Source organism: Arachis duranensis, chromosome 5, assembly GCF_000817695.3.
Source record: "Arachis duranensis cultivar V14167 chromosome 5, aradu.V14167.gnm2.J7QH, whole genome shotgun sequence".
Lineage (NCBI taxonomy): Eukaryota > Viridiplantae > Streptophyta > Magnoliopsida > Fabales > Fabaceae > Arachis > Arachis duranensis.
Genome location: NC_029776.3, coordinates 98,544,965 through 98,559,644, shown reverse-complemented (window position 1 = coordinate 98,559,644; position 14,680 = coordinate 98,544,965). Strand labels below are relative to the sequence as shown.

The 14,680-nt window shown below is 36.3% G+C and overlaps 2 protein-coding genes across 2 annotated transcripts in view; both read left to right on the top strand.

The window, feature by feature from the left end:
- The first annotated feature begins 1,735 nt into the window (after positions 1-1,735).
- On the top strand, positions 1,736-10,201 carry LOC107490982 (uncharacterized). The gene is given in 5 exon segments (XM_021143346.2): positions 1,736-2,379; positions 3,359-3,727; positions 3,823-6,439; positions 6,442-8,011; positions 9,123-10,201. Coding segments are annotated over 4 exon segments (4,623 nt in total). The 5' UTR covers positions 1,736-2,277; the 3' UTR covers positions 7,977-8,011; positions 9,123-10,201.
- Positions 10,202-12,241: 2,040 nt separating this feature from the next.
- LOC107491062 (xyloglucan O-acetyltransferase 3-like) overlaps positions 12,242-14,680 on the top strand; it is a 9,169-nt gene continuing 6,730 nt past the window's right edge. The window contains exons 1-2 of the mRNA XM_016111833.3: positions 12,242-12,608; positions 12,790-13,079. Of these exons, the coding sequence (XP_015967319.1) occupies positions 12,338-12,608; positions 12,790-13,079 (561 nt within the window). The 5' untranslated portion in view covers positions 12,242-12,337. The remainder of the gene's footprint in view (positions 12,609-12,789; positions 13,080-14,680) is intronic.

Here is a 14,680-nt window from a genome sequence, read left to right as displayed (position 1 = left end):
AAAAAAACACACACACACACCTTAAGATTGAGTGTGTTGCTTGCTGAGATCTTGAGCCGCCATAGCGTCTCTAACCAATTTTCTCACTTTAAAAAACTAAATTTTGCTGTAAAAAGTTTTTCTAAGGAGGTTGTTATTTAATGATGATATTTAACTTACATTAGTGGGGTGGGGTTGTGTTTGAGTTTAACACATTATCATTTATCACTACTCACTACTCTTCATATTAAAGATCATTAATGATTGAGTTGTGTTGGCCATCAAATAGGAATTTAATGATGTGTGAGTCAGTTTTCACTAGGCAAAATTTTATTGTTGGAAACAAAAAGATAACTTATTTTTGGTAACAACTAAATTGTTTTAGTAACTTATTTTAAGATTCTTCTTTGTTGTGGTTGTAATTTGTAAACTACCTTAGGCCTAAGTTATCTCAATATATCAAAGGGCGAATGTAAACATTCTCGGTACATAACTTTTTTTTTTTTATTTGTCAAAAACCTCCCTTTATAGTAAAATACAACTAACATGTTGTTCCATATGGTTATTTTTGGTCTCTTAATCAAATAGTGAGGTTTGATTCCCTACTTTTATAAATAAAGAACATTTGACTTATCGCTTATATAATTGTTAGGAGTTAATTTGAGATCTGAATGGAAAATAAATTAATTCGTATCTGCAATGAATGGTTACTATTATAATATTTTCTTTATTTATTGTTTTATATAAAAAATAATCAATAAACATATCAGTACTTGATAAATTTAAAATTTTAAAGATAACAATAGAATTTAATATGTTATGAAATATTTTTTATACAAATATCTAACTATATATTATCATATTATAAAAGTAATTATTTTTACCGATAATGTTACTAAGAAAAAATTATATATTATTTAGTATTTATTAATTATTATAATAAATAATGAATAATAAATAAGGCAATTTTTGATTATTTTTAAGTAATTTATTTTGATTACAAAATATTTTCATATTTTTACATTTTAAACTCTACTTAGCAATATGATGCATCTTAGTTGGTTATGTAATAAAATTAATTATAAAATTAAAAATAATGTAGAGATCTAGTTGAAAAAAAAATATAAATTTAATTGTTTAATTAAAAATTTTTAAAATATAAAAATTAATAAAATAATTAAACTAAATTAATGTTATTGTTATAAAAAGTGCAATTAATAGTTAAAAAAGAGAAATAAAAAATTAATAATGAAATTAGTTCTCAAAGATTCAAAATCAATTTAAATATAAATTTATCTATTTTATTTTTTGTCCTGAAAATATATATTAAATTTATAAATTAAAATTTTTTATTAAGAATATAAAAAAAATAAAATTTTAATATATTTATTTTATATTTATTAAAGGATTAACTGTAGATATCAAAAGCATAAAAAAAAGTCACCAAAAACAAAAAAAGCATAAGAAAAAAGAACAAAATCCCATCCGTACGTGGGTTTCTGCCCCTCGCGTTTGGCACCGAAGTGAGAGTGAGAGCGAGCTGAGAGTAAAGTACACGCACAACTTAACGACATGTGAGTTAAAGAGTCTCTAACAGAAAACGATGTCGTTTTCAAGTTTTACCAGGCCCACTCTACAAAAAACGTCGTCGTTCCGTATACAAATTTTATTAAATTTCCTTTTCTTTATAATTTATATTATTACTCCTATTTATTATTTATTATTAATATTAATTCTCACTCTTCTGTCTTCTCGGTTCTCGCCGTTTCGCGTTAGCCAAGCGCATCGAGTCTCTCTCTCCAAACCTCTTTCAATTCTCTCTCTCTCTCTCTTTCTTTCTCTCTCTCTCTATCCTCCGTTTCTCTCTCATCGTCGCGCCTTCTTCGCACAAAATCTCTGGATTTCTCTTCTATTTCCAGCGATCGATCTTAATTACTAGAAGAACCCTTCCTTTTTCCCTTTCCTTCGCCGATTATTCCGATTAAAGAGAAATTATTCGCCACCTAAGCCCTAAAAACGAAAAAGAGAAACACCACACTTGCCGTCTCTCTTTCTCTCCATCGGTTAGTTTTTTCTTTCCTTTGTTGGATTGGATTGTACAGTGTTAGGAGGAAGAGGGAAAGATCTGAGGGGCTTGATCTAGGGTTTTTCGATTTTGTCGTTGGTTTCTCTTTAGCACTCCATGCCGATTGTTCGAATCTAGGGTTTTCATTTTGTGCTGGTGTAGGGGAAATTCGACCTCGAATTGATGTTTCTTTTCAGGGAGAATTGTGGGATCGATGAAGATGGAGGAATATTATGCATGGGTCCGGTTCTGAGGAGTGGAAACACAGCCGGCACATGTGGCCCAACGCCACTGCTGTAGCCCCCGATTCTTCACCGTCTCAATTTATATGCAAAGTATATACATATAGCGAAACTTTCTCTCTTTTTGAGTTACGTCTTCAATGAAATTTACGAGTTTCCACTACATTTGGTGTTCGTAATGCGTTTCTTATTGGTTTTTGTCCCATATTTTTTGAGCTTTTTGGTATTTTTTTTTAATGGAAGCCCTAAAATATCATTTGAAAATCTGAAATTTCTATCATTTCTGTTGTCTTGTTGTTCTTAGTCATTTTGGGTTATCTTTTCGTTCAGGAATTTGTTGTCTCTCGGTATTGATTTAAAGTTTTTCAAGTTGTTGTTGCGTACTTAATTTATTATTACTCTCGGGCTATTCATTTGGAAATTAATTATATTTCTGAGGTCTTTGAAATTTAGGGGTGGCGAACTATATGTATAGGTTTGGATTATTAGACAGTATGATGTGCTATTTTGTGGAAGTTCTGCGAGTTTTGCTAGTTTTTTTGTGTGAATTAAATTCTCCCCATAGTAAAATTTGTGAATCTCGTTAATGGGACATACCTTTTTCCCTTCTCTTCAGACGTTTTGCTGGTTTGTTGTTGTGTGTGGTTTGTTTGAATCTTTTTCTCTGTATTTTTCAACTCTGGTTTTGCCTAGTCTAGAGGTTGGTTTTGGTTTTATAAGTTGGTTTCAATCTGATATATTACCAAAATTAATTTAGATAAGCATTCAAATTAAAAGTTGCGATGGGAAGATTTTGGTTATCGTGGGTTTTTTTATATAGTAGATAAAGTGATAAGTTCTTTGTTTTTCTTGGATTACTGTTGTGTATTTTACTTATATGTTTTCGTTTTCCGTTTTGGAGCATGTCCCAACCCCAATGCGATAGCTCCTTATTGGTTTACCTGTTGTTCTCTGCTTAACATATCAGTACTCTTCATTTTCATTTCCACTCTTCATTGTTTGATATAGTTTCATTAAAGTTATATCTATACATTTAAGTTATGCCTAATTAATTGTAATGATCTCATTGTAGGATGGACGCAAGATTTATGTTGGTGATTGTGCACTTTTCAAGCCACCCCGGCATTCCCCACCTTTTATTGGAATAATTCGCAAGTTAATATTTAATAAAGAAGAAAGTCCAACTTTAGAAGTTAATTGGCTTTACCGACATGCTGATGTGAAGCTTACCAAGGGCGTATTGGAAGCTGCCCCAAACGAAGTCTTCTACTCATATCACAAGAATGAAATATCTGCTTCATCATTACTCCATCCGTGTAAAGTCGCGTTCCTTCGTAAAGGTGTTGAACTTCCTTCAGGGATATCTGCGTTTGTCTGCAGGCGAGTGTATGACACTGAGAACAACTGTATATGGTGGCTAACCGATAAGGAATACATTAATGTAAGTTCTCCTATTTCCCGTGTCTGTACTTTTCTGGTGTATATTTCTTTCTCATGATTTTATTGATGAGTCTTTTTGTCTATTGATGTAACCAGGCTGTTCCGGAAGAAGTTGACCGGTTATTAGACAAGACAAAACTAGAAATGCATGGGGCAGCGCAGTCGGGAGGCCGTTCTCCAAAACCTTTGAATGGTCCGACATCAACACAATCTTTGAAATCTGGTTCTGATAGTGTTCAAAATAGTTCTTCCTTTGGTACACAGGTTAAAGGAAAAAAGAGAGAAAGGGGTGATCAGGGTTCTGATTTATCTAAACGAGAGCGACTATTTAAAGCAGAAGATGGGGATTTTGGCCCAGTTAGATCTGAGAGCATGTTGAGGAGTGAGATCAGTAAAATTACTGACAAAGGTGGGCTTGTAGACTTTGAAGGAGTTGAAAGACTTGTACAACTCATGCAACCTGATGGTGCTGATAAAAAAATAGATTTGGGTGGGAGAATAATCCTTGTTAATGCAATAGCAGCAACCGAGCGTGATGATTGTCTTAGCTGGTTTGTACAGCTCAGGGGTTTACCTGTGCTGGATGAATGGCTCCAGGAGGTTCACAAGGGAAAAAATGGTGATAGTAATACCCCTAAAGAAAGCGACAAATCAGTTGAGGAATTTTTGTTAGCCTTGCTTCGTGCATTGGATAGGCTTCCTGTGAACCTTCATGCATTGCAAACATGCAATGTTGGGAAGTCTGTTAATCATTTACGCACTCACAAAAATTCTGAAATTCAGAGGAAAGCTAGGAGTTTAGTAGATACATGGAAGAAACGTGTTGAGGCTGAAATGAATATGACCGATTCGAAATCTGGTTCTACACGTCCTGTGTCTTGGCAAGCAAAACCGGCAGCTTCTGAGATCTCTCATGTTGGAAATAAGAAAACTGGAGGATCTGAGAATGCTACAAAGGGATCTGCAATTCAATCATCAGTATCCAAAAATTCATTGGCTAAGCATGGTTCTGGGGAAGCATTGTCCAAGTCTTCTTCAGCTCCTAGCTCAATTAAATTGATGACTACCTCAATGGGCTGTACCCCTAAAGATCAGAATGTGAAGGCATTAGGTGGTGCCCCAGCATCAGATCAACCTCTGACACCTATCAAGGAGGAAAGGAGCAGCAGTTCTAGTCAGTCCCAAAACAACAGCTTATCTTGTTCTAGTGAACATGCAAAAACAATTGGGTCTTGTAGGGAAGATTCTAGGAGTTCCACTGCTGTGTCAATGAGTGCGAGCAAAATACCTGGTGGTACATCTCGAACTCGGAAGTCAAGCAATGGAGTACATGGGGCTGGTGTTGCACTTGCTCAGAAGGAGCCCACCTCGGTAAAAGGCTCTACTAGAAACTCACCTTCTGAAAAAGTTTCACCAACTCGAGTTTCCCACGAAAAATCTTTTGATCCGCCACTTACTGATCAAGGGAATAATCAACGCCTTATTCTCAGACTGCCAAATACTGCCCGTAGTCCTTCAAGGGGAGCAAGCGGTGCTGCTTCTGAAGAACCTGCTATTCCTTGTGGCATAGCTTCGCCTCCTGCCGACAAGAATGAGTCTCGGGATAGAAGAGTTAAAGGTAAAAATGATGGTTTGCATACCATTGTTTCATCAAATGTGATAACTGATGCCTGTGCTTCTAATGAAGGTTCAACTGGCTGTGAGCATGGTAAGGGCTCTCCGATAGCTGATGAACAGGGAAGGATTAATGAAGATGGTGATCAGGTACCAGAAACATCGAAACAGAGTAATCTGTCATCAGGATTTATTTCCAGATCAGGGCAGACATATGCTGCTTCTTTAAGCCCTATGAATGCATTAGTTGAAAGTTGTGTCAAATTCTCCGAAGCTAGTGCCTCTGTCTCTGCTGGTGATGATGGGATGAACTTACTTGCTACCGTAGCTGCAGGCGAGATATCCACATCTGGAAATGTCTCTCCTCTGGCTTCACCTGAGAGGAAGTCTCCTGTGGTAGATGAATCCAGCTCTGGCAATGTTTCCAAGTTAAAGCATCCGGGTGAAATAGCTGCTCACACTGTTACACAATCTGATAGAAGGGCATCAGCAGAGCCTCTGTTGAATGCTGTTGATCCAGTGCAATTTAAAAATGATTCAAGGCACCCTGTGACCACAATATCACGTGGTTCTGCTGGAGAAGAAGCAAATTCAACCAGTTGTAAAGAGAAAACTGGTGATAACGGGCCCCAAATGAATGTCTCTACTGCAGATTTGTCACAAAATGCTGAATCTCCTCGCATACGGCCAGAAATTGCTGAGAGTGCTTCTGAAACTGTACCACCAGCTAAAAAGGAGACTTGGGAAGAGCCTGGAGGAGAGAACCATTTTCATGTGCAGAGGGATTTTGGAAGTCAATGGGTTAAACCCAGCAGTTCAGACTCTAAAAAGGAGATGGTTGATCACTTGGATGAGGCAGTCGTGAAGAATGATGAAATGCTAGTTTCCAAAGAGACCATTGCAGGTGTAAAGATTGAAAAGGAGTTAGGTGAAAAATTACTCGAGTTATCTTCAGATGTAGGTAAGGATAACAAGATCAGTACAGAGGTTACTGGCGTATCAGTGCAAAAATCATCTGTTGCAGAAAGCAGCGAGTCTGTAGAGTTTAAAAAGGTGGATGTGACGCCGCCTTCTGCTTCTGGTAATTCAAAGATAATTCAGGTCTGAAGGAGATTCTTGGTCAATGTTCTGGATCATCAAATCCCCCAGCGTTGTCCAAAGTTCCCGGGAAAGAAAATGAAGTGTCTAAAACTTCTGTGTGCAACTTAGATGGAAAGGAATCTGATGTTGCAGGTGAGCAGCATGCCCACAGTATTCATCCATCCCTCACTGTTGCTGGGTCTGATGCAGGTGTAATATTAGACTTCGATCTAAATGAGGGCTTCGCTGTTGATGATGCTAGCCATGGGGAGATTGTTCGGCAGGAAGAACACACCACATCATCTGCGGTCCATAATCCTTGTGCATTGCCTTTTCCCATTTCATCCATCTCTGGGGGATTCCATACAACAATTACAGTGGCATCTGCTGTCAAGGGGCGAGTTGTTCTACCAGAAAACCCATTGCGCAGTAAGGGTGAACTTGGATGGAAAGGCTCTGCTGCAACAAGTGCCTTCCGGCCAGCTGAACCTAGGAAAAATTCAGAGACACCGTCAACTACTGGAGATATTCCTTCTGTTGATTCCACATCTTCAAAACAAGGCCGTGCTCCTTTAGATTTTGATTTGAATGTTGCTGATGAAAGAAGTTTTGAGGATGTAGGTTCCCATGGTTCTTCAGAATCTGGGCCACCTGATCGCAGCACGATGGGACTTGATCTTGATTTGAACAGAGTTGATGAGACTCCTGATGCTGTTTCTTACTCTATGAGTAAACTGGATGCTCCTACATTGCCAAGTAAGTCTTCACTGTCTGGTAGGTTATCTAATGGTGGAAGTGTGTCAAGAGACTTCGATTTGAATAATGGACCAGGCCTTGATGAAGTTGGCACAGAGGTCCCAACTCGAATTCAGCAGATGAAAAATAGTGCACCGATTCCATCTGCCATCCATGGTACAAGAGCCAACAATGCTGAATATGGGAATTATTCATCATGGTTTCCCCCAGGAAATTCTTATTCTGCAATTACTGTCCCTCCACTTCTTCCTGGTAGAGGTGAACAGAGTTATGTTGCAGCTGCTGGAGCACAGCGGATAATGGGTCCCACTGGTAGTGCAGCGTTTGGTCCTGAACTCTACCGGGGGCCAGTGCTTTCATCTGCTCCTGCTGTTGCTTACCAACCTACTGCAGCACCCTTTCCATATCCAGGAGGATTTCCATTTGAAACTAGTTTTCCATTATCTTCAAACTCCTTTTCTGTTGGTTCAGCAACATTTATTGATTCATCAACAGTTGGTGGACTTTGCTTTCCTACTATGCCGTCGCAGCCAGTTGCACCTGGTGGTGTTGTCTCCTCAACATATCCGCGTCCATATGTCATGAGTCTTCCTGGGGGTACAAGTAATGTGATTCCTGACACCCGAAAATGGGGAAGTCAAAGTCTGGATCTTAATTCAGGCCCCGGTGGTACAGATACAGACAGGAGAGAGGAACATATGAAGATGTTTCAGGTGGCAGGTGTCTTGAAGAGAAAAGAACCTGATGGTGGTTGGGATGGAGCTGATAGATTCAGCTACAAACAGCCCTCATGGCAGTAGGATCATGGCTCTTCAAAACTAATATAGAAGTGGAGGTGAGCTTATTGTAAACTTGGCTCTGTATCGTTTAACTATTTTTTTAGATTGATCATATATATTAGTTTTGGGGTAGTACTTCCATACAAGGTTGTTAAAATGGCAAGCCAGCACGTAAAATACCTGATCTGTGGTATGTGCTGAGGTATTTGATTCTGATCCTAGGAAATAATCCATTTGATATCAGTATAGAATTCATGAGCTTGCTCTTAGAAATTGTGCAATCAGATGATTCATGCTGCTGACTGAACCACCATTTTCTGTTTGAGGAAACCTAGGCCCCCTTATTTCTGTTCAGACTAGGAGCCGTGCACTATTTGTGACCTTGTAATGTTCGCTTGCTTGTATGAATACTACCTTCGATTAGTTTGAGGCTTGTGGCGGCTTAGTGTCTTAGATGTGGAGTGAGTGTGGGTAAGAGGGTATTAATGTTTATTTGAGGAGTTCGTGGCTGTTTGTCCACATACTTGCTTTCTCTACTTTTATGGGCCACATTATATTTTTACTCTATAAAGTGCAAAAATTTTTTGGCTTCCTCCTTCAGTATATTTTTGTCTTTTAAATTTATGGATTTGAATCTTAGTATCTTACATAAATTTGAATTCTGACTCGGCATATTTATTACTCATGGTAACTTAGGGGTTAGATATTGGTTTTGATTTTACTATTGTTTTCTTCATTTATGCTGATTAGTATTCTTAATTTTACTAATTTATTAGTTAGCTGACCCTTCCGAATCTGTGTAGTGTTGATTTTGGTAGTCTTTGATTCATGAAATTGGGTCTTGGCAGTCTGTCAAATTACATTGATGCTAATGCATGCCTTTGATGTTCATGTAAGATCTTTATGATTTTTCTGACTGGAGTCGATTTAAATAATTTGGGGTATGTTCGGACATACCTAGTAAATGTTTCCTATGATGCCTACCAAAATCTCGTTCCACTTGTTTTGAATATTTATAGCATTTGCACTATGCTCTCCCAAATAGTTCAGTCTTCCACTCATATTGAGCCAATTTGTTTTGATTTGGTGTGTGCAGTTTCTTTTTTTACTGCTGTGTGGTTTGAAGCTCGTGATTTATTTATCTGTATCCATTCTTGCACCTTGCAGCTTTTTGTGGAAAGTGCTGGAAATATTGATGATAATGTTTGCATGCCGAGTGTCAACTGTGTTGGGCCATGAAGAATGAGCAGAGATGGTACCCTTGCTGCTGACACACTTGCCCGTCGTTAAATGACTCTTAAAAGCAATCAGTGCCTCTGATGGCTGATGCAGTTTGTCTTGTATGATTCTGCATACAACAAGCCGTTCCCTTTCAGATAAGATGAAAGGAGGTTCGATGTATCAACTGGCCTGGGTTTTAGGCCAGTTTCAGATCATTTGTTTCCCATCCTTTGCTTTCAACTTTGTTAAACACATGGAATGCGACAGCTGCTGTTTTGGAAAAACAAGGGGAGGAACCTGAGCTACACTGTTATAGACCCCTTAGGCCCATAGCAAAGGAAACTCTTAAAGGCTGTTCAAGAAAATGAGGAAGTTCTCCGGAAAGGCTACAACCTTGTATTGGTGGTTCAAAAGGAGGATAAATTCACAGCAGGGTGGATAGGCAATCTGGCGAATGCTGCCTAGAAGATTGTACAGCCTTGAAAGCGGCGTTATGGGGGGATCTTGAAAGGGCTGGAGTTAGTGAGGGATGACTCGCAGGCTTCCTTCAAGGTCATCAACAACAATCACTCTGGGAGTGCTAGCAACAAAAGAATTGGGGAGCTGTTCTTTGTTCATCCGCTGTGCTCGCAAAGTGAGTTGGATCAAGGATTCCATTTTTGAGATGATCCCCCCCAAATGTATCTTGTCTGTGGATGATAGAGGATACATGGGTTGCCTTGCCCCGCAGAGTAGTTGTGGTGTAGTTTCTGTCTGGGCTTCGGCCTTCTTGTAAACCAAAGAAAAATAGGATGCTCTACACTTTCTGCTTATTGATGATAATATAGTTACAGGTTAGCAATCATGGCCAACGTACGTGTCACCTCTCTCTTTCTCAATGTTTTGTAGTGTGATTCGAGTTCTTGTTAGTGGCTTATTAACGAAATCTTGTTGGCTAAACTCGTCCTTCTCATGGCTCATTTGATTTATTTTTAACATTAATTTGATCAGATATCCTTGCATTAATGGTGCAAGTGCTTTGTTCTTGTTCATGAATCACCAATGTATCTCGTATAAACCAATCTCAGACTCATAGCAAACACAAGGATTCCCATTATCCAATAACAAAATGACTTTCATTCTAAATCTAAATAAATTTATGAAATAAACAGACATATTGCTTCGTAAGTAGTGGCGGGCGTATTCAAATTAGGTTCATAGTTCTTTTGCGTGTTCGATGCCTTTTAAGTTTTCAGTGACCTTTTACTCAAAAATAATTAAAATGGAAGAAAAAATAAAAAAGTTCTCAACAGTTTCACCACTTTACGTCATGATGGTATGGATTCACCTGAACTGGTAATAATGAGGCATTATTGTGTGCTGCTGACTTGTGAGTTCTAACCCCGTTTGGGGCATCATCCCCACGCATTAACTAGCACCAGATGCCGCCTAAAATGTAAAGAATATAGCCTATGACGTCAACGAAATAGAAATATTTATTTACTTTTCTAAAGTATTATATTGTATAAGATTGCTTGGCGAATGGCTGAATGCTGACCCCATTTACATATGAAAAGGCCTGCAAACCGCCCCCCACGTTGTCTTCAATCTTCTTTTTTTGGGTCTAAATTAGACAATTTTCAATCTTAAGTATTACACAAAACACCTACATATTTTTCACACACTTACCACACATTGCAGCAACAATTAGGAGATTTTTTTAATCAATTATAATTGGTGGGAATTATAATTGGTGGGATTCGAAACCGAAACTTTTAGGTGAAAAGAAAGGAAAGAAAGACTATGTCATTTGAGTTATAATTCGTTGGTTTCAATCTTTCAAACGTGTTAGTATAATATTATTATTTGGCCTTAGCTTGGTTCAACTATTTGGAAGTTGAGAAGGACTGCATTACGTAGCAACACATTCACTATCAAAAAAATTTTAAAATAGAATTCAGATCTGCTATAAAATAGCCCTTAGTATATTGAGTTAGGGAATACGGTTAAAAAAAAAGGTTAATTCAACATCACCTAGCAGAAAAATTGTTATAAAATAATGAGGGTCAAAGCTTATTGCTGCTGGGTGTTGTACTGAACAAGACAAAGTGGAATTAATGTAGGTTTTAAGGCACAAAACCGTGACACATTGAGGCCAATTTACGCGTTAAATCAAAAGGTTGGGATTGCGCCGTGAAATTAGGGTATCTAAATCTAAGGACTAGTCCATCCCTCAACAAAAGCACACATTCAACGTTTCCATGTGTCATAATATTCCACGGAGTATGTTGCTTGAAAACACCAAAAGTACTTTGCTCATTTTCTGTCTCCCTATTTTATAATTAAACGAAATTTCTCACATATATACAATAATACAAATCAGAATAAAGTGATACAACTAAGGTGGGTTCTATGGTCAGAGGTAAAGTAGTTAAGAGAATGAAGAGGAACGCTTAAGCTATATGTTATTTAGGGATTTTTTGGGTGAATTTTTAAATTTTTTTTATAAAAGTTATTACGAAAATTAATTTTTTTAAGTTTTTAATGCATCAAAGTATTAAAATTTTTTTATTATTATATTTTTAAAATATACTCTTAGAACACAAGTTAGTTAAATAATCGAATATTATATTGAAGTTCCTTATATCGTGGGTAAAAGTAAAAAATGGTAAATAAATGTGGTATTAAAATATGACAAATACAAATAATTTGAACCAAAAGATATGTTGTGTAAGCGACAAATATTATAGATTATAAAAAACGGTTAGTAAAACAATAGTCTAAGCTTATTTTATTTAACATTCATTAATTTTAATAATAATTAATAAATATTAGATAAGATAATTTTTTTTACCAAACATTTTCGTTATTCGATAACAAATAACAATTATATTCACTCAAGGGAAATTAATCAGATATTTAGTAATAAGAAATCGAATAATGGTCGAAAGACATAAAAAGAAAGAAAAAGCTAAATATGTTAATTATTTTGTAGCAATCGGATGTTAATTATTTATTCTCATTAATGACTTATATACTAGTCCTAAAAAGGCATAGGGACAAAACTTTCATTATTCCATGGTTTTTAGTTTTTCCCCAATCATCAGTATTTGGATTATTCTCATTGTTCTCTAACCTTAAACCCCACACAGGCTCCCTCAATTGTCCTCTTGTGTCTGTTGATGTTGGCCAAGAACAACATGAAGAAGTCCTCTACTACTTTTCAGGATAAAAGAGAGAGATGCGTCAAGAACATACCTTTGATTCTCTCCTCTCTCTTCATTGCTTCAATTCTCTGTTTGTTCTTTCTCATTTCCCCAAAACCTTTGACCCTTCTTCCCAATCAAGGCCCTGATATCTTTGATGATGATCACCCCCAACATAATAAGCAAGAAAATCTTTCTCAAACAACTAAAGTTTCCTCATCATCATCCAATTCCAAACCACAAAAAGGTATGTGGTTACAAAATTCAATAATATGATCATTCATTTTGTCTTGGTCAATGTTGTTTAGACCTTGTTATTAAGAATTTGACTAGTTCAAATCAATTGCCTCTCCAACTTTTCCTGTTGTTGGATAACATGATCATATACTTTGTCAATCTTTCTTGTTCAATTTTTTTTTCCTTTTCAGAAGAAAATAAATGTGACCTATTTAAGGGTCATTGGGTTCCATCATTAGAGGGAGAATCATCGTATTACACAAATTCAAGTTGCACAACAATCCCTGATAGCAAGAACTGTTTCAGACATGGGAGAATGGACACTGATTTCCTTAAATGGAAATGGAAGCCTCATGAATGTGAGCTCCCAAGGTTCAATCCAACATCATTCCTCAACATTGTTGGCGGCAAGAAAATGGCATTCATTGGTGACTCTGTTGCTAGGAACCACATGGAATCCCTCTTATGCCTTTTGTCACAGGTTACACTCTAATTTCTTTTTCTGTTCATTTTATTTAATAGTATAATCTAATTCAAATAATTTTATTAATGTAAGCAGAGTTTGGGGAGTTAAATCTCAATTTGGCCCCTAAAATTTGACTCGATATTCAGAATGACTCCACAATTTTGTTAGCTCCAATTATAACCCTCAAATTTGTAATCGTGACTCTGGCTTATCTCAGTGATTATTTCTGTTATCGAAATGTTGATTTGGCCCAAAAAATTACATGACATGGTGGATACTACTTAAATGACGGCGCATTAGTTAACCCTTTGGAAATCACGTAGTGCGAAGGTTTTCTTAATGTTTTGCAACTTATGATTATCGTAGTGAAAAGAAAGAGTTTTAACTTACAAAAAACTGAAACGACGTGGTTTCCAAAGAGTTTAGGCGCGAAACTAATGCGCCGTCGTTTAAATAGTATCTACCGTGTCATGTAATTGCGTCATATCAGCGGAGATAATCACAGAAGCAAACCGAAGCCACAATTGTAAATTTGGAGTTCTAATTGAGACCAATAAAATTATGGAGGTCATTTTGAGTATCAGACTAAATTTTAAAGGCCAAATTAAGATTTAACTTGAGTTTGGATATTCAAAAATTTCCAGCTGCCATAATTACGTTTGTGTTTAAACATGGGAGTTTGTAAAATCACATGACGAGAAAAGTTTTTGTTCTTTTGCTTGGGATTGATTAGGTTAGTTCATATTCCTTGCTTACACTGTAAGGGGAATGTGATTCTTGAAACCGATCCAAATAAACGAAAGTATATATTAAGGATGCGGCCACATATAAGTATAACACTATTATGTTCATATATCATAAAAATAGACATAAAAATGAAATTAAAGCAATTTAAGCCCCTATAATGATTTACAGGGGAAGAGTTTGAATAGTATATATAATATTTTAGATTCAAATTTTATTGCTGTTAGAAAATTGCCATTTCCTCCAATGGGATGTTAGGTACGAATTCGCCGTTAATGTTGATGTAAATAGAATAAAAAATATCTATAAAAATATAAAATCACTTATTAAATTAATCATTTCGTAATTATTTATATTTATATAATTTTTAAACAAATTAATTTTTCAATAAATAATTAAATGTTTCACAACAAAATAATTAAATTTATTATAAATGAATAATCAAAAATTTTTTTTAAACCAAAAATTATTTCTATGTAGTGGATGATTGGTGTCTTGGTGATGTCCATGGTTAAAAAAGAATAATAACCACTTTTGAGGCTAAGGTGCAAAATAATACTTTTTAGGGGGTCATGCCAAGAATAATAGTATTGTGAGGTGCAAAAATGTAATAAGTGAATAATAGAGAGCTACTTAATTCATAAGTTGATCTCCGTAGTTAGATACTTAGATGTGATCAATTTCTTAGTATTAATATAAATTTGGGGTAAGTACGATTTTAGTCCCTAAAGTTTAGTGTCAGAATCGAAATCGTCCCTCTTGTATTTTTCATTTAAAATTGTCCTTAATGTTTTTTTTTCATAATAAAATCGTCCTTTTTATTATTTTTGGACAAAAATACCCTTCCCCCTTCCCCTTCCCCTCCCCCCTCC